This window comes from Penicillium antarcticum, assembly GCF_028974205.1.
Source record: "Penicillium antarcticum strain IBT 31339 chromosome Unknown utg000005l_segment0_segment0, whole genome shotgun sequence".
Lineage (NCBI taxonomy): Eukaryota > Fungi > Ascomycota > Eurotiomycetes > Eurotiales > Aspergillaceae > Penicillium > Penicillium antarcticum.
Genome location: NW_026695303.1, coordinates 2,226,394 through 2,246,255, shown reverse-complemented (window position 1 = coordinate 2,246,255; position 19,862 = coordinate 2,226,394). Strand labels below are relative to the sequence as shown.

The 19,862-nt window shown below is 48.6% G+C and overlaps 12 protein-coding genes across 12 annotated transcripts; 4 read left to right on the top strand and 8 right to left on the bottom strand.

Moving 5' to 3' along the window:
* Positions 1-117: 117 nt before the first annotated feature.
* On the bottom strand, positions 118-1,117 carry N7508_005492 (chromatin modification-related protein EAF6/MEAF6; the record flags this gene model as incomplete). Its single annotated transcript, XM_058463558.1, has 3 exons — positions 118-387; positions 513-740; positions 920-1,117. The coding sequence occupies 3 exons, from the start codon at positions 1,115-1,117 to the stop codon at positions 118-120; spliced, it is 696 nt and encodes a 231-aa protein (XP_058320036.1).
* A 293-nt stretch (positions 1,118-1,410) lies between these two features.
* N7508_005491 (low-affinity Cu transporter) lies at positions 1,411-2,285 on the top strand (the record flags this gene model as incomplete). Its single annotated transcript, XM_058463557.1, has 4 exons — positions 1,411-1,494; positions 1,562-1,766; positions 1,936-2,113; positions 2,168-2,285. 4 exons carry the CDS (start codon positions 1,411-1,413, stop codon positions 2,283-2,285), a joined length of 585 nt encoding a protein of 194 aa, XP_058320035.1.
* Positions 2,286-2,436: 151 nt separating this feature from the next.
* On the bottom strand, positions 2,437-4,038 carry N7508_005490 (putative F-box and JmjC domain protein; the record flags this gene model as incomplete). The annotated part of the gene is made up of 2 exons (XM_058463556.1): positions 2,437-3,628; positions 3,755-4,038. The coding sequence occupies 2 exons, from the start codon at positions 4,036-4,038 to the stop codon at positions 2,437-2,439; spliced, it is 1,476 nt and encodes a 491-aa protein (XP_058320034.1).
* Positions 4,039-4,505: 467 nt separating this feature from the next.
* Positions 4,506-6,046, top strand: tif1 (putative eukaryotic translation initiation factor 4; the record flags this gene model as incomplete). The annotated part of the gene is made up of 5 exons (XM_058463555.1): positions 4,506-4,539; positions 4,709-4,783; positions 4,845-4,913; positions 4,969-5,327; positions 5,393-6,046. The coding sequence occupies 5 exons, from the start codon at positions 4,506-4,508 to the stop codon at positions 6,044-6,046; spliced, it is 1,191 nt and encodes a 396-aa protein (XP_058320033.1).
* A 1,045-nt stretch (positions 6,047-7,091) lies between these two features.
* N7508_005488 (uncharacterized protein) lies at positions 7,092-7,628 on the top strand (the record flags this gene model as incomplete). The annotated part of the gene is made up of 1 exon (XM_058463554.1): positions 7,092-7,628. The coding sequence occupies one exon, from the start codon at positions 7,092-7,094 to the stop codon at positions 7,626-7,628; it is 537 nt and encodes a 178-aa protein (XP_058320032.1).
* Positions 7,629-8,754: 1,126 nt separating this feature from the next.
* N7508_005487 (uncharacterized protein) lies at positions 8,755-9,099 on the bottom strand (the record flags this gene model as incomplete). Its single annotated transcript, XM_058463553.1, has 1 exon — positions 8,755-9,099. The coding sequence occupies one exon, from the start codon at positions 9,097-9,099 to the stop codon at positions 8,755-8,757; it is 345 nt and encodes a 114-aa protein (XP_058320031.1).
* A 1,643-nt stretch (positions 9,100-10,742) lies between these two features.
* Positions 10,743-11,573, bottom strand: N7508_005486 (alpha/beta fold hydrolase; the record flags this gene model as incomplete). The annotated part of the gene is made up of 1 exon (XM_058463552.1): positions 10,743-11,573. The coding sequence occupies one exon, from the start codon at positions 11,571-11,573 to the stop codon at positions 10,743-10,745; it is 831 nt and encodes a 276-aa protein (XP_058320030.1).
* Positions 11,574-12,004: 431 nt separating this feature from the next.
* N7508_005485 (fumarylacetoacetate hydrolase family protein) lies at positions 12,005-12,902 on the bottom strand (the record flags this gene model as incomplete). Its single annotated transcript, XM_058463551.1, has 3 exons — positions 12,005-12,432; positions 12,546-12,757; positions 12,847-12,902. 3 exons carry the CDS (start codon positions 12,900-12,902, stop codon positions 12,005-12,007), a joined length of 696 nt encoding a protein of 231 aa, XP_058320029.1.
* A 709-nt stretch (positions 12,903-13,611) lies between these two features.
* On the bottom strand, positions 13,612-14,351 carry N7508_005484 (RraA family protein; the record flags this gene model as incomplete). Its single annotated transcript, XM_058463550.1, has 2 exons — positions 13,612-14,238; positions 14,298-14,351. The coding sequence occupies 2 exons, from the start codon at positions 14,349-14,351 to the stop codon at positions 13,612-13,614; spliced, it is 681 nt and encodes a 226-aa protein (XP_058320028.1).
* Positions 14,352-14,756: 405 nt separating this feature from the next.
* N7508_005483 (uncharacterized protein) lies at positions 14,757-15,159 on the top strand (the record flags this gene model as incomplete). The annotated part of the gene is made up of 2 exons (XM_058463549.1): positions 14,757-14,804; positions 14,929-15,159. 2 exons carry the CDS (start codon positions 14,757-14,759, stop codon positions 15,157-15,159), a joined length of 279 nt encoding a protein of 92 aa, XP_058320027.1.
* Positions 15,160-15,393: 234 nt separating this feature from the next.
* Positions 15,394-16,948, bottom strand: N7508_005482 (glycosyltransferase family 1 protein; the record flags this gene model as incomplete). The annotated part of the gene is made up of 3 exons (XM_058463548.1): positions 15,394-15,661; positions 15,747-16,364; positions 16,419-16,948. 3 exons carry the CDS (start codon positions 16,946-16,948, stop codon positions 15,394-15,396), a joined length of 1,416 nt encoding a protein of 471 aa, XP_058320026.1.
* Positions 16,949-17,350: 402 nt separating this feature from the next.
* Positions 17,351-19,086, bottom strand: N7508_005481 (uncharacterized protein; the record flags this gene model as incomplete). The annotated part of the gene is made up of 3 exons (XM_058463547.1): positions 17,351-18,155; positions 18,208-18,735; positions 18,824-19,086. 3 exons carry the CDS (start codon positions 19,084-19,086, stop codon positions 17,351-17,353), a joined length of 1,596 nt encoding a protein of 531 aa, XP_058320025.1.
* Between the last annotated feature and the right edge of the window lie 776 nt (positions 19,087-19,862).

Genomic DNA, 19,862 nt, shown 5'->3' with positions numbered 1-19,862 from the left:
AAAAAATGAAGCAAAGATGTAACTTAAACAACCCACCAAACTCCAAACCCGAGAAAACCCCCCGAGCAGAATGCACGACAAAGACATGACACACACGATCAAGTCTCAATCAAACCCTCAATCCCGTCCATAGCTAATCTTCAATCTTTTCACAGAAGGTTTATCCTCATCAGAGTAATCATCCTGGGCCTTCCCTTTTGTATTCTTTGATCCACCCGTCGCCTTTTTCTTATTCTTCGAAGCGCCATTCGAGACCTTCATACCGCTCGCAGAAGTGGGAATGGTCAGTGCCTCGTTACTCCTGCTGAAAGAGCCATTACCACTCGCAGATGTCGGTGTCGCAGCATGGGAGGGGGTGGTTTGTGCGGATGATGGGCCGGGCGAGTCCTGTAAGGGTGTCCATCGTTAGTCGAACTCTTTCAAGGCGAAAATACAATATCAGAAACGCAACAACCCGCAACACCTGTATTCTGTGTGCATTGAGCTTGTCTTCGCCGTGTCTCTTCACATACCATCATGTAACTCGCCGAACTGCGCGAGAAAACTCGATCCGAGTCTATGACTTGGGCTTTGCGCCGTGAACCGGCAACGCCGCCGCCGAGTCCGAGCCCCGAAGCGCCGAGACTTGATCCGCTCGCTGATCCCTTGATGTAATTGTCGAATCCTCTGATGATGTTTCCGGCGGTTGTTTCTTCCAGGTACGATTGTTCGAAGCGGTAGATTTGGTCTTCGAGTTGGGCCTGTGGAGAGAGGGGTTTGTGAGCAGGGTATTGATGAAAAATAATTTGAGATATCCATTGGAAAGCCCCGATTTCGAGGGACCAGGAAGGATCTGGTTACGGTCTTGCTCGCGCAGAACGAAACCCATTCCAACTTGGAGACTGGAGACGCGCGACTTGACCGTCCACTGTTCACTCACCATGCTCTTGTCCATCAACCGCTTCTTCTGCAATGTGTCTCGCAATTCCCGGCGCAGCTTCTCGTAGTATGGGAGTCCGCGACTGGCTGCATTTGCATCGGCGGGCGCATTCGGTGCGCTGGCTGCTGCGCCGGTTGTGGGTGTTTGAGCTCCGGTTGTCGCAGGCGCGGCTGCTGGGGCTGGAGCTGTGTCTGCCATTGTGGAAGTTGGAAGCGCAATCAAATAGCAGTTGGTCGAGCAGTAGAAGGGAATAGCATGTAAAGTACGTGCGGGTGAATTGCAGAAGCTGGGAGTTCGTTATGACCGCGTTTGGGAAATGGAGAGATCTTATCGTGTTTGGTGTGTTTGCATTCCCCTCTCTTGTCGTCAGCGTTGCTTGTTTGTCTGTGCTTTGTACTCCCCGGTTCCTGGCAAGTATTTTGACATTGGGATTATTTTCTGTCCTTGGGAACACACTGCTTTTGGTGTTTCTTTGATTTCCAAACTTCGATATGGACCACTCAATGCATATGGGTCACGGCCATGGTGGTATGGACCATGGGGATATGGATATGGGTGGGCAGTGCAATATGAACGTGAGTTATAGCTCTGATTCCTGGGATGAAGCCTGTATGCATTCAGCTCACCTCTGCCAATTACTAGATGCTGTTCAACTGGTCCTCTGAGAACTTGTGCATTATCTTCCGCAGCTGGCGCATTACCGGACCCGTCTCCTTCCTATTCTCGCTCGTCGCGATCGTCATCCTCACTGCTGGCTACGAGGGAATCCGATCGGTGACTCGGAAATACGAGGCCACACATGCCCAGCGTCTGGCTACGTTTGTGGCTACATCCGCCAATACAGGTGGTAAGTCTTCTACTCTTTCCATGGTCAAGGTACTAGTCAAGGATGGTGCATTCCAGGTAGCTAGGTGCTACCTCGGATGTTCGAGCTCGAGCTCGCTGTTTGAGATGTGATGGGGAGGTGGTGGACTCTGGTTGAGCAAGCTTCTCATTGATGCCTTGCTTCTCTGCAGACGATGAGATCGCCGACCCTATCATTGCCAACGGCCTAGTGGACGCTATCCATCACACCCGCAACGAAGGCTCACCACTGCTTGTAGGAAGGGATAACAGAGCGGCGCTGGCGCGTCGTGGTAAGGTTACCATGGCTGCTTTGTATGCCATTCAGGTGTTCTATAGCTTCTTCATCATGTAGGTGTCGACAAAGAATCATCTTGGATTTGGATAGCTGACTTGGCGCTTTAGGCTTCTGTTTATGACGTATAACGGTCCGGTCATGATTGCTGTTGCAGTGGGCGCGTTCGTTGGATACCTGGCATTCTCGGAGGGAACTCCAGCTTCCAAGACTATTGCGTGTCATTAAGCATCTCGGCGTTGATAGACTGGCTTGCAGGGCAGTAGTGGAGGATAAGAGACTTGAATAAATCTTTAATCTGGGTATCACATTGCACTTGTTGATTTTGAATGCCTTCTGCTGGATATGGTGTTGGCTTGTAGAGCTGAATTGTAGTGGCTCATGGGACTTCAACGTCACTCCCATCATCTCCAAACCCAAAGCTGAAACCTCCTCCATTGTCATCTCCATCAGGGGTATCCTCTGTCTTTCCATGGACAATGTCCTCCCACTTACGCTTTTTGCCATCAGTCTTCTTCTGTAGCTCCTCCAAAGACTGCTCTAGCAAGTCAGGGTACGACTCGCGCATGCCAGCCACAAACCGCTCATACGGGTTAGCCACATTCTTCCTGAATCCAGAGATCTGATCAGGCTTGTTGGACAAGAAGTCCAACGCAGCATGGAGATGACCACGAGGAACAAAGTTTTGCGTAATGGCGATTGACGGCTCCAAGTTCACCACCAAATGCCACCACCCAGATGGAACGTGCAAGATCTCACCCTCGCCACAGATTCCTTCCATACATCCTGGTGTCCGGCGTGCCTCAGCATGGAAGCCCAGTAGCCACTCGGCAATGCTCAAGGGAGAAGTGACCTCGCTCTGGTCATCCGACACAAAAACGCCTGGGGGTGGGGCCGCCTTTGTACTAGAGGGGAACATAATCCAGTACTTGGGACCACGTAGCACGGCATTCCAAGCACTCGTGGCATTCGGGTCTTTGTGGAACTTGCTACCGGAACGTTCGGGTCCGATGATCAACCATTGGTGATCCGGACGGTCATCACCGAGCACGCAGAACAAATCTTCAACGAAACAAGATGGCGGCCAGTATGCTGCGTCGGGTGTCTTTTCTGGCTGTCCAACCGAAAGTTCCATCTTGGAGACGAAGGATCGGTCGAAGAGGTACAAAGGGCTCTCGTCAGAATTGTCTGCCATATAGTCGCCGTATGTGCGCATAGCCCAGTCCACAGCTTCAGCGCGGAACTTTTTCTGGCCATGTTGAGAGAGTAGAGATCCGACTGTCCAGTTCTTGTAGGCTGGCCAGGCTTTAACCGGCTCTGTCAGAATGAAAGGTCGGTCTGTCCAGTTTTTATGAAATTCCTCTGGCGAAAGGTCTGGCATACGAGCGATCTGGTTCCGCACTGGAATCTTGGCCACATACGGGTCTAGTGAAATGTGTGCGCAGTTGAAGGGCCGATAGAGGGCATCAGAAAATAACTGAGAGCAGTCGATCATTGGCACCTTCCTGGGTGGGAGATTCAAATATGTTGACCGCCATGTTCCCCGCCATGTGAAGTTCTCCTTTGGTTCCCTGAAGCAAGACTTAGTACAAGGATTTGGAACAAGATGTTTATTAAAACTATGGACAAGACAAAACACCGAAATTCGGTATCGGTCTACATATTTCGGACAGAACTGGGGCTAGGGTTTGGCTTACCGAACAAACAGCGCCTTCCACAACTCCTCTGCTCGGGTAAACGCATAGAAAGCCTTACACGTCCGTCCGATGCTCAACAGACTAGCTCCGTCGAGTGTCTCCAACAGTGACAGGATTAGCTCGTCTGGTAGAAGTTGAAAAGTGCCAATGGCATCACGTAAACTCCATGTAGCCAGCAGGGCATTTCCACTTGGCTTCACTCCTAAAGGGTGGGAGGGAATAGCCTCGCGTATAGCCTCTGCATCCTGAGGTGGATGGCTCGGCAAGGATGTGATGTCAGGCATTCGGAGTGGCACTTTTTAGGGCTTCAAAGATTTTCACCCCAACAAAAGAGAGCCACCAAACCAATGGGACAACAAGGCAAATGAAGAGAAGCAAAGGGTTCAAAGATAGTAAATACGCCACATCAAGAACAAGAACAATATATGCAACAATAGAATATTCCTCGCTTCCATGCCCTGACAGGAAGGCGGTGAGGCCCCCGTGACCCGTAAAAAAAAAAGCGTCGCAGCAAATGAGGCGGCACGGTGGCATCCGATTTTTTTCCCTCTCCCTCTCTCTTCTCCCCTCCCACCATTCTTGTGATTTCTCACATACATCAACTTTCCCTCATATCTAGTATTTAAAGACTTCTTGGAAAAGAAGTCTGTAGTACTAGCCTTCTACTCAGCGAACACCCCACAGTTCGCTTAAAAAAACCCCCCACCACAGATCACAGCGACATCTGTGATCCCCTCCTACAACCGCAATCATGGCTGACAAGGGTCTTGAGGATCTTCCCGAGGGTATGTGCTGCGCCTTTTCCGCAGCTCTCTGGTCTTTCTGTCGCCTTTTTTCGCTTTTCGCTTTTTGCAGCCAGGGGTACTGGTTGGCAGATCGTGGTGGCGTGGGCAAGAGACAGAGAGAGGACATGGACAGTATGGAGGCTAACTTCGCTTTTTTCGCTGCCAACAGGACAGATCGAGTCTAACTACGATGAGGTTACCGACTCCTTTGACTCTATGGACCTGAAGCCCGAGCTGCTTCGCGGTATGTGATCCTAAAGTCTTATCTGGTGGGGTCGATGAAAAAATACTGACCGACGGATCAGGTGTCTACGCCTACGGTTTCGAGCGTCCCTCCGCTATCCAGCAGCGTGCCATCATGCCCATCATCAAGGGTGAGTTTTTTTTTATTATTCCCAAAGTCATGGAATTTGCGCCTAACGAGGTCAGGCAACGATGTTATCGCCCAGGCTCAGTCCGGTACCGGTAAGACCGCTACCTTCTCGATCTCCGCCCTCCAGAAGATCGACCCCGAGGTCAAGGCTTGCCAGGCTCTTATCCTCGCCCCCACCCGTGAGCTTGCTCAGCAGATCCAGAAGGTCGTTGTCGCCATCGGTGACTTCATGTCCCTCGACTGCCACGCCTGTATCGGTGGTACCAATGTCCGTGAGGACATGAACGCCCTTCGTGCCGGTCCCCAGGTCGTTGTCGGTACTCCCGGTCGTGTCCAGGACATGATCCAGCGCCGTGTTCTGTCCACCACCGCCATGAAGCTCTTCATCCTCGACGAGGCTGATGAGATGCTGTCCGTAAGTGATACATTTGAGATCGCGTATTTTCGTCCAGGTCTAACTTTCATTTTTTTTTTCTACAGCGTGGTTTCACCGAGCAGATCTACGACATCTTCCAGCTCCTTCCCCAGTCCACCCAGGTCACCCTGCTCTCTGCCACCATGCCCCAGGATGTCCTTGAGGTCACCACCAAGTTCATGCGCGACCCCGTCCGTATCCTTGTCAAGAAGCAGGAACTCACCCTTGAGGGTATTAAGCAGTTCTACATCGCTGTTGAGAAGGAGGAGTGGAAGCTCGACACCCTCTCCGATCTCTACGAGACCGTCACCATCACCCAGGCCGTTATCTTCTGTAACACCCGCCGAAAGGTCGACTGGCTCACCGACAAGCTCACTGCCCGTGACTTCACCGTCTCCGCCATGCACGGTGACATGGAGCAGGGCCAGCGTGATGTTATCATGAAGGAGTTCCGTTCCGGTTCCTCCCGTGTCCTGATCGCCACTGACCTTCTGGCCCGTGGTATCGATGTCCAGCAGGTTTCCCTGGTCATTAACTACGACCTGCCCGCCAACCGTGAGAACTACATTCACCGTATCGGTCGTGGTGGTCGTTTCGGTCGTAAGGGTGTTGCCATCAACTTCGTCACCGCTGACGATGTTCGCATGCTCCGTGAGATCGAGCAGTTCTACAGCACCCAGGTCGAGGAGATGCCCATGAACGTTGCTGACCTCATCTAAACTCCTTAACCCCCTTGACGTCTTGATGCGAATTACGATCGCAGAATCTGCGTTAAAAGTGGCTTTCTGTGTTTTTCGCATTTCCGCCGCAGTTAGGCTGGGAGGAATGGCCCAGGGCTGTGTCTCCGCACATTGAGTTGATTTCTTGTCGACGCCACGGGCTGCTTTCTTTACCTGCTGCTATGGTTTCCTATGTCTTGCACTAACGGAGATGTGACATGTTTGTGTGCGTTTACCTTTTGCTACTACGGTTTTCTCTATCTTTCCTGCATTTTCCCCTGTTTCCTTTTCCTCGTCTGTATCTAGTCCGCTCTTCTTGGTTAAGGATGCTGCTTCTTATCGTACTTAATCAATAGATTGGGCCAAAATGTGACTTGTTCCTCAGGGCGTTGTCCTTGGATATGAATAATGTGTTCCATCGTCCTATGTAGTGACCGTACTACGTAATTCCAGGTTGTCTCACGGTCTGATCGTTTTATCAATCGCCTTATATACCTGGCGATGAAGACCTAGGGTTGTGTGGTGATTTCCCGGTCCGCTTCGTGAAGCTGATGCCGCACGACTAAGCTTTGTATAGTGGTACGCAGAGATGACCACTTTCGGCGTTGTCCATCTGCCCCGGTTTCCCAATCTCAGCCAGCGCCCTCCCCACATCCAAGAACCAACAAAAAGCCTCGCATTCATCCTGATGGTCCTGGCTATCATCTATATACACCCTAGGTTTTCTATATCACCATTCTCATAGGACATGTGATAGATACTGTCGCACGCGCATACCACATACTGCCCCCGGCGGTCTACAATGATCACGATCACTTCAGGCCTCTTTCCCAAGTTGGCAACAGCGATGGGCATGTATTGCCACTACTCAGCGGTCCTTGCTCGTGACCTCAATGTCTAGACGCGTCTGTTGTTGTTTCTCCCCTCCACGCGACTTAGCTCTTTCATCTCCTGCTTCCGTTTTCATCATCACCATCACTCATACCTCCTCTTGGTCGAAATCTACAATCCTTCATCCATGCCTCAAGATTGACATCTTACCAAAATGTCTTCTCAAACCCGTGTTTCTCAAAACCGTGTTCCTCCCACTGTCCCCATCCCCGATGGCGAGGTCCCCAGTTCCACTACCAGTACCGAGAGGAGTGACCCCAGCTCCAACGTTCCAGCCGAGTTTACCCTATCCAACATTGCTACTCTTCTCCTTTGGAACCATGAACTCCACCGCCAGAATAACCTGCTGGCCGCGGATCTCAACCGCGCCAGAGATCGTCTCCACTCTACTTACGAAAATATGTTTAACATGCGTGAATTGATCGACGAAATGAACGCTTGCGCTATGAAGCTTCTCATGTCCCAGAATGGTCGTTCGACTCGTGAATATTTTGAGGCTGCTGATCGGTACCGGTTGTGGCAGCTCACTATGCCTATTCCGCGCCCCGAAGATCGGTGGCCGCATGAAACTTACTACGATGCCTTTATTACTGGGTTGGATAACGAGGAGGACCGCAACATATTCCTTCGTGGTGGGCTGAATTGGGAGACTCTTCGCCTGTATTTCGATGCTGTGGACTATGACATGTAAGGGCATAGTTGGGCTGACTGTTTCATGTAACGATATAATGATCTACTAAGTTTCTTCATTGGTGCTTTGAGCAAATGTCTGTGTTTTGTATTGACTTATTGCTAAGGGTTGGCGGTGTCTTTGTTACCTTTTTTTTTTTGCCCCTATGTTTCTTTCAACCTTGGCTCGTTTGCTTTTTTCCTCGTTCTTTTCTTGAACTCCTACCCTGTAAACTTGCTTGTTAGCTTCCAGGTTTAGATGGTCAGATAGGAGGGTCCCTGGAGTTGAGCTCTATAGCCATCTTGTATCGTAGACTATTTCTCTTTCTTCACGTTGACCCTTGTAGTCTCCTTCGAAGCCGTATTTTGTTCAATTCCTCTTGGATTAGGCTCACTCTCAGTGTATACCAACTTTCCTTTGACTATCTATCATCTCACGTAATTCTCTTCGACTCAAAACGGCAAGCAAGAAAAATGGAGTCCACAGGACTCGAAACCCTATTGGAGTAACTTGGTCAGGATATTTTCTCACGGTCAAATCACTTCTTATTCAGGGTCACGTCTCTCTTATAATCTTCTCACTCTCGGCTTGATACTCTGTTTGTTTGTCCTCATTATTTGACTTATCCGAAGCATGAGTTAAAATATGTACCAATAGAATCGCGATATATATTACTAATCTAGTTCTTGGAAACCATAAACCACTTTTTCTCTCAAAAATAGCGAGATAGTAATTGTTCTAATCAGAAACAAGCATCAGGTATCCTACCGACGTGGTGTAGTACATCGCCAATTATGATCACTTTAAATTTTAGGGCACGATTCTGTGGCAGCGCATCACGTGCTGGCACTCTACCCTAACACCAGACTATAGAATGCACCCAATTTGAAACAAACGTCTCTTAATTCACATATTACTAAATCCTAGTCATAGTATATTATAGGGAGAAGATGCTAGATGCAAAGCCTTTCAGATGATGAAGAGCAAACCCGACCGCTCGAGAACACCTCGCTTGCACGTAAGGTTTCGCATCGTGGGACCTCCTCAAGAGGTTCGAGAGCGTGATTCAATGGTTGACGCTTGAACTAAACGAATGTGTTAGTGCCTGAGCGCAAGTAGGCATACGTTAATGTACGGGAAAGGTATCTCACAAGGTCCACAAGACATATGAGACTACGATATGAGGACTTGGAGGAAGCAGGTCGAGGTCGGTTGCAGGAGCATCGGTCATGGTGAGATCACTGATGGGACCTTCACTCGGTTGGTGAAATGTTGCGGTGGCGGTGGAAGCATCAGCGAACGATCTAGCAACAGAATCAGGAATATTGAAGCGTGCTTTTCGCTGTTCCGCATGTTCGACGGATCTAACGATTCCGGTGAGTATCTTTTCAGGAGATGTCCCCAAACAATAGCCTGAAGAAGTGGCCATATGAGCTGGAGAATTGGCGTTCTCCATGTTAAATGGCATGGCATTCTCTGGGTCATCGGGCATGGGGGCCCCTCCTGTAGATGCAAACCTAGCTCGTCCCCTTCATTGTAGGGGACACGTCATTGACTACACTAAAAGCAGTCCCGTAGAAAATCATTCCATCGCGCTCTGTCGACTTCATGCTTGATACTACGGGCGAGGCCATGTTATATCTCTCCCGAATGGTCACTAAAACGGAACTCATCGTCTCTATCTCGACGAAACCATCGGCTACAACTTTTCAAGCTTCGAGCGTCACGAAACGGCCCGATAACCCTCGCATCCCCCTGGTGGGGCGTGTTTTTCTCAATGCAGGTGACGCATTGCGGAGAGCACGAGCATGGCGTTGGGGCGTGGGCTATATGTATTGGTTCCTGGATCCGAATGAAAAACATTTAGATACGCTCCGACAGTACGTTGAAGTTGGAAAGGTGGTGCCTATCTTTGGGTCCAAAGTGGGCATGAGAGATACCGAAAAAGTGAGAGAGGCATGTGGGTTAATTTAAAAGGGGAAGACTGTGCTTGAAGTAATTCAAGCCTGAACAAACCGAAAAAGCAATGCGATACAATAGCTTTAATATTAATAAATGTGATCTAAGCTCAGCTTCAAAACTAAAGGTAGACGCAAATGGCGCGCATATGGACCAAGGAAACTAGTCAGTGCTAGCAGTTTCGAGAGAATGAATAATCTAGATCTGGCACAACAGGTACTATATCATCAAAAATTCCACAAATATGAACTAGTGAAGAGCGGCCCAGACCTGAAAGATACCAGCCGCCGCTGTAGCGATTCCATTCACCTTCAACCCTCTTCCGAGGTACCAGGCAGAGCTAGACCAAGCAATGATGGCAACCAGAGCAGCCATGGCACGGTTGAGTGGATCATTCAAGGAGTTTGGATTCCGAGCCCAGTGAAAATTGAGTAAAGCTAAGTAAGACCAAGCTTGTCAGAAAGAAGTTCCATGTGCCGCGAGTGGGAAAAGATAAATACCAGTCAGAATCAAGTAGCCGCTACCCTGATACCAGCCAGCCGTGCTACATGTGTATGCAATATTTGGCAAGGATTGATATTGAGGGGTTCGCTGAAATTGTCGTCCTGAAGCCTAAGGGAATCAGTCAATTTCCATAAATCATGTCGCCTTTCTGGGTTTTGGAGAAGACTCACTGCGTGCTTTACGGCATTTAATAAAGTAGTATTTGGCATTGTGATGGCAATGAACACAAGCGAACTGTTTGGGACCAGTTAAGAAAGCAAAAGACGTCTAAGTGGTGGTGGTGGTGGTGGTGTTAAGACTCTTTATTATGTGCTATATATCAATGAAAGGATCAGGTATGCCATGTGGACTTAAACCTCGGCAGATTTCTTTTCAATTCTGTTATTCTCACCTTCCGAGAATGATGGATGGATGTCACATAGGCTTCAAGAGTCGGAAAACGGGTGAACAATCAGTCCGTCTTGTAGATCCACGTGTAATACGACGTTCCTCGTCACTATGACCTATATCATGCTTTATCGCTGGATTGTCGCAGTTATTTTCATTGCCAATGAAACAAATTCAAATTGAACCCCATAGTAGCGGCTACATTAGAACGAAATGAGAAGGCAAGATGGGAGGTGAAATATATGGAAATCCATGCGTGTTCATTTGATTTTGATAACTCCGTACTCATGACTTGATAAAATCAAGCAAATCCTTGTTAACTTCATCAATATTGATGTTATGAATCGCATGAGAGCCCCCCTTGTAAACCTTCAGCTTGCCTTGAGGCAAAAGCTTCGCCGATTTGAGTCCAGCGGCTTCAATAGGAACAACCTGATCATCATCACCGTGAAGAACAAGGACTGGAATATCGATAATTTTCAGATCCTCCGTGAAATCAGTCTCCGAAAAATCCTTAATACAGTCATAAGCCGTCTTGTAACTGGTATTCATGCCCTGCTGCCACCAATGGCGGATCTGTCCCTCGCTCTTCTGCGCACCAGGCCGATTGAAGCCGAAGAAGGGTCCACTGGGAACATCTAGGAAGAATTGTGCCCGATCTTTGTGCATAGCTTCTCGGAATGAATCGAACACAGATTTGTCCAATCCCTCGGCGTTGTCGCTAGTTTTGAGCATAAGAGGGGGCACGGCGCCGACAAGAACAGCCTTTCTGAAGCGATCTGTGCCGTGCTTCCCGAGGAAGTGGGTGACTTCTCCTCCTCCGTGAGAATGTCCGACCATGACGGCGTCTTTGATTTTAAGATACGCAAACAACTCTGCAAGGTCGTCGACGAAGAAGTCCATCTTGTTTCCTTCCCAAGTTTGAGTGGATCGTCCATGGCCGCGCCTATCGTGTGCGATGACACGGTAGCCGTGGTCGGCCAGGAAAACCATTTGGTTTTCCCAGTTGTCGCTGCTTAAGGGCCAGCCGTGAGAGAAAGTGACTACAGGCCCATCGGGGTTGCCCCAGTCTTTGTAGAAGAGCTCGGCTCCGTCTCGGAGTGTGAGATATGGCATGGTTATTTGGTTGATCACAGTTGTTTGATTGTTAATTATATCATGGGATTGATGCAGTGAGAAATCAAATTATACGAACAGGTGATATGTTGAAGTCATGATATTTGATCAACTGCGTCATCCTGACTCTGGGGTTGGTCCAATCGTAATAGAGTTTGACAAAGATATCAATCGTGCCCCAAAACGGAACTATGAGACGAACTTGACCGTAAAGAATGAGTTAGCGCCTAGCCTGAGTCTTACAAGTCTTACATGTTGGGCGTGCTAATGTCATACTGCCCCCGAACTTCGCCCGAGGTGAAGTATAAGATAATACCACCAGTTCATAATCTGCAACACGAACCGACATGAGCAAGATAGTATCAACAAAAACATCAACCCTCCTTTTATATTCTAATCAGTATATACATAAATCAAGCTAGATAAGAAATCTAAGTCTCCTTAAACTCATACCGCCCCTCACGATCTTGCACCTCAACCTCAATGCGACCCTCCTCAATCTCCTTCCCACCGACCTCAATAGAAGCTCGCATGATATCACCAGCCTGAACCTGGCCAACACCCTTCGGCGTACCAGTCAAAACAATATCACCCTTCTCAAGCGTCATCACGCGAGAAATCTGAGCCAGCTGCTTAGGAATACGGTGCAGCATCAAGCTAGTCGAATCAGCCTGGCGCTCAACGTCACCGACCTTCAGGCGCAGGAATGCGTCGTGGGGGTTGGGGATGCGCGACTTGGCGATTTCCTGAGAGATCGGGCAAAAGGTGTCGAAGCCCTTGGCGATTGACCAGGGGAGGCCCTTCTTCTTGGCTTCGTCTTGGACGTTGCGGGCTGTCATGTCGATTGCGAGGATGTAGCCTGTGAGTTGGGAAGTTGTTAGCGATTTGCTGATTTCGCGCAATTGCAATGTCTCTGCTAATGTCCCGACCACTTTGTCTTGCGCGCCGTTCAGAGGTTGCAGGTGTACTCACTGTGAATCGCGTCCAGCGCGCCCTGCTCATCATTGGGATCCAGGTCCCGTATGGTCTTGCCCATAATCAAACCCAATTCGACCTCATAGTGGAGGCTGACGCCCTTGGGGCGGAGGACGGGTCCGGCGCCCGGAATAAGGATGGAGGAGGCGGGCTTAAGGAAAAAGAAGGGTTGCTTGGGGGTTGCGCTATTCAGCTCGGTAATGTGATCGCTGTATTTGTCAAAAGGTGTGAGTATTTTGGTCTGAGCAGAGTACTGACGCTCGTCGGAACCTCCGAGACTGGGCGCGGGGAGACTCACGCATAGTTACGGCCGATACACATAATCTTGCGGCAATTGGCACGGATGGAAGCCATTGTGTAGGATTTTGAGGTTGGGAAACTGGTGATGGCTGCAACTGAGGGAGAGAGAAGGTGTCGCGGAGCTGGAGAGGGAGGTCAATCTCGTCGGGTGTTCTCCGAGCGCAATGCGGAGAACTGTCGGCTGCCGCCCCGACCGCTTGTATCTTTATCCAGCGATATAGGAGGCTCGCATTGAAAATAGTTCGTGTATCAGTATTAGGTTATTGAGATATTATTCCAGGCTCTTTGGTTCAGCTAGAATCTAGTTGGGCTTAATTGGGAACAAGCAACAGCACTAGAGCCGACGGCGACACACCTACAGTTCCACCTACTCTATGATAGACACTAGTTATAATTGTTGAATTGACATATAAAACATTCTATGGCTACCTAGTTGCCAATATGAACGAAATACCCTATTTTCCTAGCGCAAATGAGTCAAACGTTATGTCGGTTCGGTCCTCCGAACATCGGAAGAGCAGCCGAGCTCAAGGATGTATAGTGTCGAGTTCGCAAATTGGATTTCCTGGGCGGGGCATTATTCTCCGACAAAGTAAGAAGCTCATAGATAGGACAAATTTTGAAATGGTTTCCATCGCTACTTGTTACAGCAAGTATTGCGGAAGTGTTGCTGTACAGCAGTCTTCTTGGCTAAGTTGCATATGGGTTGCTATACATCATCTGCAAAAATAACTCAGACATAGTCAATGCTTCCCAGAGTCTCCTACTTCCGCAACATCTTAATAGTAGGCCCCATCTCCTCACCAGCGTCAAGACACTTCTTCGTCTCCTCATCAATCTCAAATCTCTCCTGACAAAGCCTAACACACTCCTCAATATACTCAACGGGAACAGCTACAACACCATCCTGATCCCCAAGAATATAGTCACCTGGAGTAATGGTGACCTTCTCATCAACCTCAACATTCTCATACGGAACAGGCACATCAAGCTCCGAAGACCGGGTAAAGGTATTCGATCCAAGAATACTCAACCCTCGAGCAAAAAGACCAAAATTCATTTCGCGGTGTTCAGCGATATCTCGGAACCGACCATCGATGACAACACCAGCGGCACCGAGCTTCTTTGCACGCGTGCTCATTAGCCCGCCCCAGCATGCGCTGATTAGACCCTTTGGCTGGGAGATGAACACCACACTTCCCTTTGGGATATTGTCGACGAAGTGGTGCGGTGGGTTTGGTGAGGTTTTGTCTGATGCGTGGACCATTCGCACTGTATATGCTGGTCCGAAAATCTTGGCCACTGTGCCGTTTGAGCCTGGGCTGTACATCTTCAAGCCGGAGAGGTAGCCCCCGTGGCGAAGACCTAGGTTCACGAGGGCATCTCCGATCTTTATAGGTCGGTTAATGATCATGTTTCTTCTGTGATGGTTGTGGGAGGTAAGCTTACATCGCAAGACGCGAACTTGCCCAGCGCTTGAATCGCCTTGGCGCTTGCAACCATATTTGAAGTTTGATGAGGTTGGCAAGAGCGGTCAATCCAGGGAGTTTGGTACAGTTTTATCTCGGACTAGACGCGTCTTCAGTAAATGGCCAAAGTTGACAAGCAAAAAGCGGATGAGGTTGCGGAGTGACCCGGACCCACCTGGAACACTCCAGGACGCGATTTGCGAAATCAATAGCAGAACATATATCTTGTTGAATTAGGAAAGGAACAAGGCTCTCAGTGCTATTAAAATGACTAAGTCTAGTTTTTTGAAAATTTAAAAAATCAACCGCGGTGATACTTGACACTGAAAAGCCACTCTATACAACGAACCTTGCGTCTGCCAAGACATCCATATTTGACGGTAAGTCCATCACAACTCAACCAACCCTCATCAACAACCTGCCAAATCACCACATCACCATGCAAGTCGCAGAAATACTCTCAGACATAAACTCCCTTCGCGTCTGCGTAAGTACTTCCGCCATTTCTAGGCATTCAGAGCCCCAAGGAGGGGCTCTTCACATGCCGATAAACACGAGCCGTATATCAGAACAGCGCCACGCAGAATAACAAGTCTAATAACAATCAATAGGGCCATAATGAAGCACTCGCCTTGGTAAATGTGCACAAAACGAACGCAAGTCCAGAATCTGCCGAGACTGCCAATGTCTCAACAGATAAAGATGATCTCCGTCGTGCAAAGGAGCTGGTTGAGTTACATTACGAAGTTAAGGCACGACACGCCAATGGGACTGTGGATGAGGAGCTGAACCAGGCCCGCGAGGATGTCCAACGTGTTCTAAGAGAGTTATCGACTGTGTGACCGTATTCTCTGATGGGTGTTATGTGCTCGGGTTTAGGGTGTTTTTTTTTTCTTTTGCATGACTCTATGACAAATGTTATGGATAGTAAGAGTCTCTCGGCTGGGGATATTATTATTATGATTATGTTGGTGTTAATCTGGCACATTGCTATTATTTCCATTTCTTATTCCCCGTCTTGCAACCCATTATATCAAGGTCCTATGCAAACGCGATCAAGTCCTCCGAGGACATGTTCACACATCCTTTCTGAAATACTGTACAATCTGATTATGAGCAACAATTCTCCCAACAGTGGTCCGACAAAGATCGCCAATAGCCCTAGCCCGTGACTGAATCCCCTTATCCTTCAGAACTCTCAACAAAGCCGAAGAAAGCTCCGAAGCCTCAATTTTCGGCGCTGCATGACGACTCCCATGCACGCCAATACCCAGCCATTCCACTCGCGACGGACAATCATATGTATCGAACCATTGCGGCAAGACAACCTGTGGAATGCCCCCTCTTGGAATGGCAAATGGACAGTCAGCACCATATCATAACCCCCTTGCCATCTGGGTAGACTGAGAAACCAAGAAAGAAAACCTACTTGCAAGCCTCAAAATAAGAATTTGCCCCGCCGTGGTGCACGTAAGTCACTATATGTCCGTTTTCAAGGAGTGATATAATTTCCGGCTGGATCCATGAGACGACTCGTACTTTATCGGATAAGACCATTGGGCTGAGGATAGCTTTGACGCGTGGTGAACTTTCCCAGTCATATCTTAGTTTCCAGAGGACGTGGATGTCGGGATGTTTACTTAAGACCATTTGGATAGCCTGGACCATTTGCATTGCGTCGTTTTCCGGTGCTTGGACGTGCGACCCAAGACAGATTAGGATGGTTGGCTCTGCTAGCCAGGCGTTTAAGGAGGGGTCGTCTGATGCGAGTGATGTATGGGGTCGGAGTATTGGCCCGCAGCTTATTACGTTTTTTGGGACGTGGAATGGAAAGTCCATTGTTGGGAAACACGGGGATAAGTGGAGGTGGTCGTCGCAATAGGGGAACAGATGTGGAAAGGGTGTTATTATTCTTGCTTTTTTGCGGCATGCTAAGAGTTTGCGCATTGGTTTACCGCAGCGGACTATTAGACCAAAACAGAAGACCATGTAGATTGTTGGGAGGATTAGGCGCCAAGGCAGTGGAAAGGGGTAGCCTGATCCCGTGCTGTAACGATGTCAGCTTGATTCTTTTGGGTTGTTCAAGAGAGAGGTGGCACACAGTGGATATTTCCATAGGATACCCAGCTTGGGTTGGATCATTATAACCACATCTTTCAATGGAACAGGCCAGAGAATAACAATTTTCATCTGCAAACTGCGCGCAGCATCCAGACCGAGATGTAAGAGCGGATCAACAACAACCACGGCCGGTTGGACGGCTTTCAAAATCTCTAGGCAACTCCTGTATGATTGCAGATACTCTTCAGGTGTCCAGGCAAGAACAGATACATTGATCTTCTTACAGCCATCGATTGAGCCTGCAAGCCCGGGCTTGTGGCATATATCAGGGGTACTGCGAGCGACGAGCTCACTCATGGATGCACCTGCAATTGTATGGAAGTGTGCAAGTTGGTCGTGATCGGCTTGGTCAGTTATTGCTTGCACACGTGCCGCTAATGGTTTGAAGGAGGCTATGTGTACTTCGTGTTCTCCACGCCGGAGGAATTCTTGTGCTACTGCGAGTATCACATTTGATTGCCCGTGCTCGGGATTTGTGAGGAAGAGAATGGTTTGGGCTGGGGATGTCATGGTTATTGATTTGAGTGGGGACTCCATGGGCCAGCATTGAGAATTATGAGTATTTTGCTTTTTATTTATTCTTCTTGCTTCTTGATGAGATTGTATTGTCGTACTCGAGGCAGGGATATTAACCGAGGATGGTTACTCAGGTGAAATGAACTTGGGTAGGTATTGGGTTCTCTGCATTTCCTATGTTCTCAAGAGGGGAAGGTAGTAGTTGGAGAGTTATTCTATGGCAAATTGCCGGTGGAGGCAATAAGGCAATATCCGAATCTATAAACGTTCCTGTGAATAAAGGGAGCGCATGTCAATTACATGTGTTTATTCCGATTGCGCAAGAGATGGACGCCCTAGAACGGAGTGAAATCGATGTCATTAAGCAACCGAGGTTGAACGAGGTCATTGTAAATACTATGTTGTACTAACTGTACGACGCAGATATCCAATCTTCCGTAGACAACACGAGGTAATACCGAGACCGACTAAGTTCATTGCAAACAAAAACCAAAATGTAGTTCGGTAGCCGCTCATAATTGCTCTCGGTGATGCCATGAAAGGTGCACTTTCACGAGCTGGTGGACTTTGCGATGTGGTCACATCATGCGAAATAAATCCTGCTAACGACATGCCAATAGACGAGCCTACCATGGCAACTGTGCAGATTACTCCTGCTGCTAGACCTTGGGTCTCGTTCGGTAATTCTTCAACAATAAACATGGTAGTGATAAGAATGATGACACTCGGCGCAATTGAACCAAGTGAAACGGCAAAGCATTCATATTGCCAATAGGATGACTCCGGGTTGAAGATGGCCATAATAAATGGCGCGATACTCGACATAATGATCGAAACAGCAACAATTTTGTTTGCTTGGAGTCGGGGTATGAACTTCCGTGTAAGGAGACCGCCGAGTGCGCCGGCCACTGGAACTGGTAGGAATCTCCAGGAGGATTGAAGTACCGAGAGACCTTGCACTCGTTCGAAAACCAAGACAACAAGTTGCGAGAACGAGTGAAAAGAGAAAAAGACGAAGAAGACAACAAGGCTGAGGCAAATGAAATGGCCATTCGTCCAGAGTGAATCTTGAATGCCGTGTGTGCTTTCTCTTTCCCAGCAGTCCTGCCAAAACAAAAAAGCGATCAAAAAAAGCCACCCCAGGGCGAGGGGGATGAATAGTCCTGATTTGCAGATGTTCGCAACATGGTTTGTGAGGGCACTATCCAATCTGTTAATAGGATGTGGTCAAAGGAATGTCTGGGTATGCATACGCCAAGGCAATAAACAAAAGTGCCATGAGGAAGGTGGCTAAGAAAGTCCCAAGCCAATCAATATCACCGTATATCTCTCTCCACGGAATGTCTTTCGTATCATCAACATGTTTGGGAATGACCCACACGGAGACGAGGAAACCACAAAGGCTAAGGGTGGCAGCATAATGAAAGCTCAATCGCCAGCCAGCGGTCACTGAAAGGAGCCCAGCAACTAAAATTCCCACACCGTGGCCAGCATACTGACATGTAATCGTAGAGGAAAAAGCCAAATTGCGTATTTTTCCAACTGGCAAATTCTCTCTATGAATGGCCATTGAGGAAAGGAAGCACATTGAATATGCCATGCCGGACACAATTCTAGAAGCAATGAGCTGCGCTCCACTTTGTGCAAGCCCGATGCTCAGGTAACAGACAGTCTGCAGAAAGCAACCTGATAAGAACACCCTTCGGCTGCCGAGGACATCGGTCAATGACCCCGCCAGGACGAAGGTGCAGCCCTGTGCAAGGAAGAACAAAGACATTGGCCTAGTAGTTTGATCAGATGAACATATTTGGTGTAGCCTATGACCAAACTGGATGGCAGACATGGGAGTGGGGTGGGTCGAATACTCACCATAATTCAACGCCAGGGGCTAATTTGAGCTCCGCCGCAATTTGCGCGATGTTGAGCGTGAGCAAGCCATTGAGAGCAGCGCAGATGAATATTGAGCAAGCAGTGCATAGAATAATGAGAATTTGGTGAGAGTCACCACGTTTGGCATCTGACTGGGGCACGACCCCGAGAAGCGGCTGATATTCAGGGATTTGATAACGGAGATCGCGGTCGGGCTCGGGAAGGGTCCCGCCTGAGCCTAAATACGATTGCACGTTCGGCATCGTTTTGTTAAAAGTCGATGATGGCAATATTGCAGATCTGGTGCATTCCAGGCATTTTCGTTGATGTGATGGATGCCTGCCTGAAGAGATTCAGCGGTGGAAGAGGCAAAAAGAGAGAACTGGCATGGCACGAAAAAGCAAACGCAGGCAAGAAGCCGAGGTGCTAAGATGAAGGCAGTTAGAGACGTGTTGTGATTGATCGACTTGGATCCACTGCAGCCTCCCTTGCCGTTTCTTCTGTTGTTATTGGTCACATGTCATTCTTGTGTTTCGATGGTTTTGGCATCGTTTAGGGGCCCTTTTTTTGGCGACCCTTGAAAGATGGGTATTGAGTTCGATTAGTAGTACCCAGGTGAGCTCTGATATTTTCCGGGGCTTTGCAATACGCCTCACCCTACTCCCTGATCAACTGGTCTACAGAGTATTAATTGTGGAGCTCCATGGTCACAACGTAGATTCCTTGAGGTTTGACAGCAATTTGCATAGAGGTTACACGTGAGAATGCACGTTTATATTCTTCAGGGTTGAGTGACCCAGTGCTAGTGTAAGCTTACCCCAGGCGAACTAAAATCAACATAATGCTCATGGTGAAGGAAGAGCAGGACAGTCCGGGAATTGAGCACCAAAAAAAAAGGTGGAGGGCAGCTGTTCCCTCCGTGTGTTTTCCAAAGATTAGATATGTTCTTTTCGGGTTCGGGTTGTCAGCCCTGGGTATTGAACCCATGTTGTAGGGGACGATGGCGGACAGAGAACAGATTTGACCACACCGTCGGCCC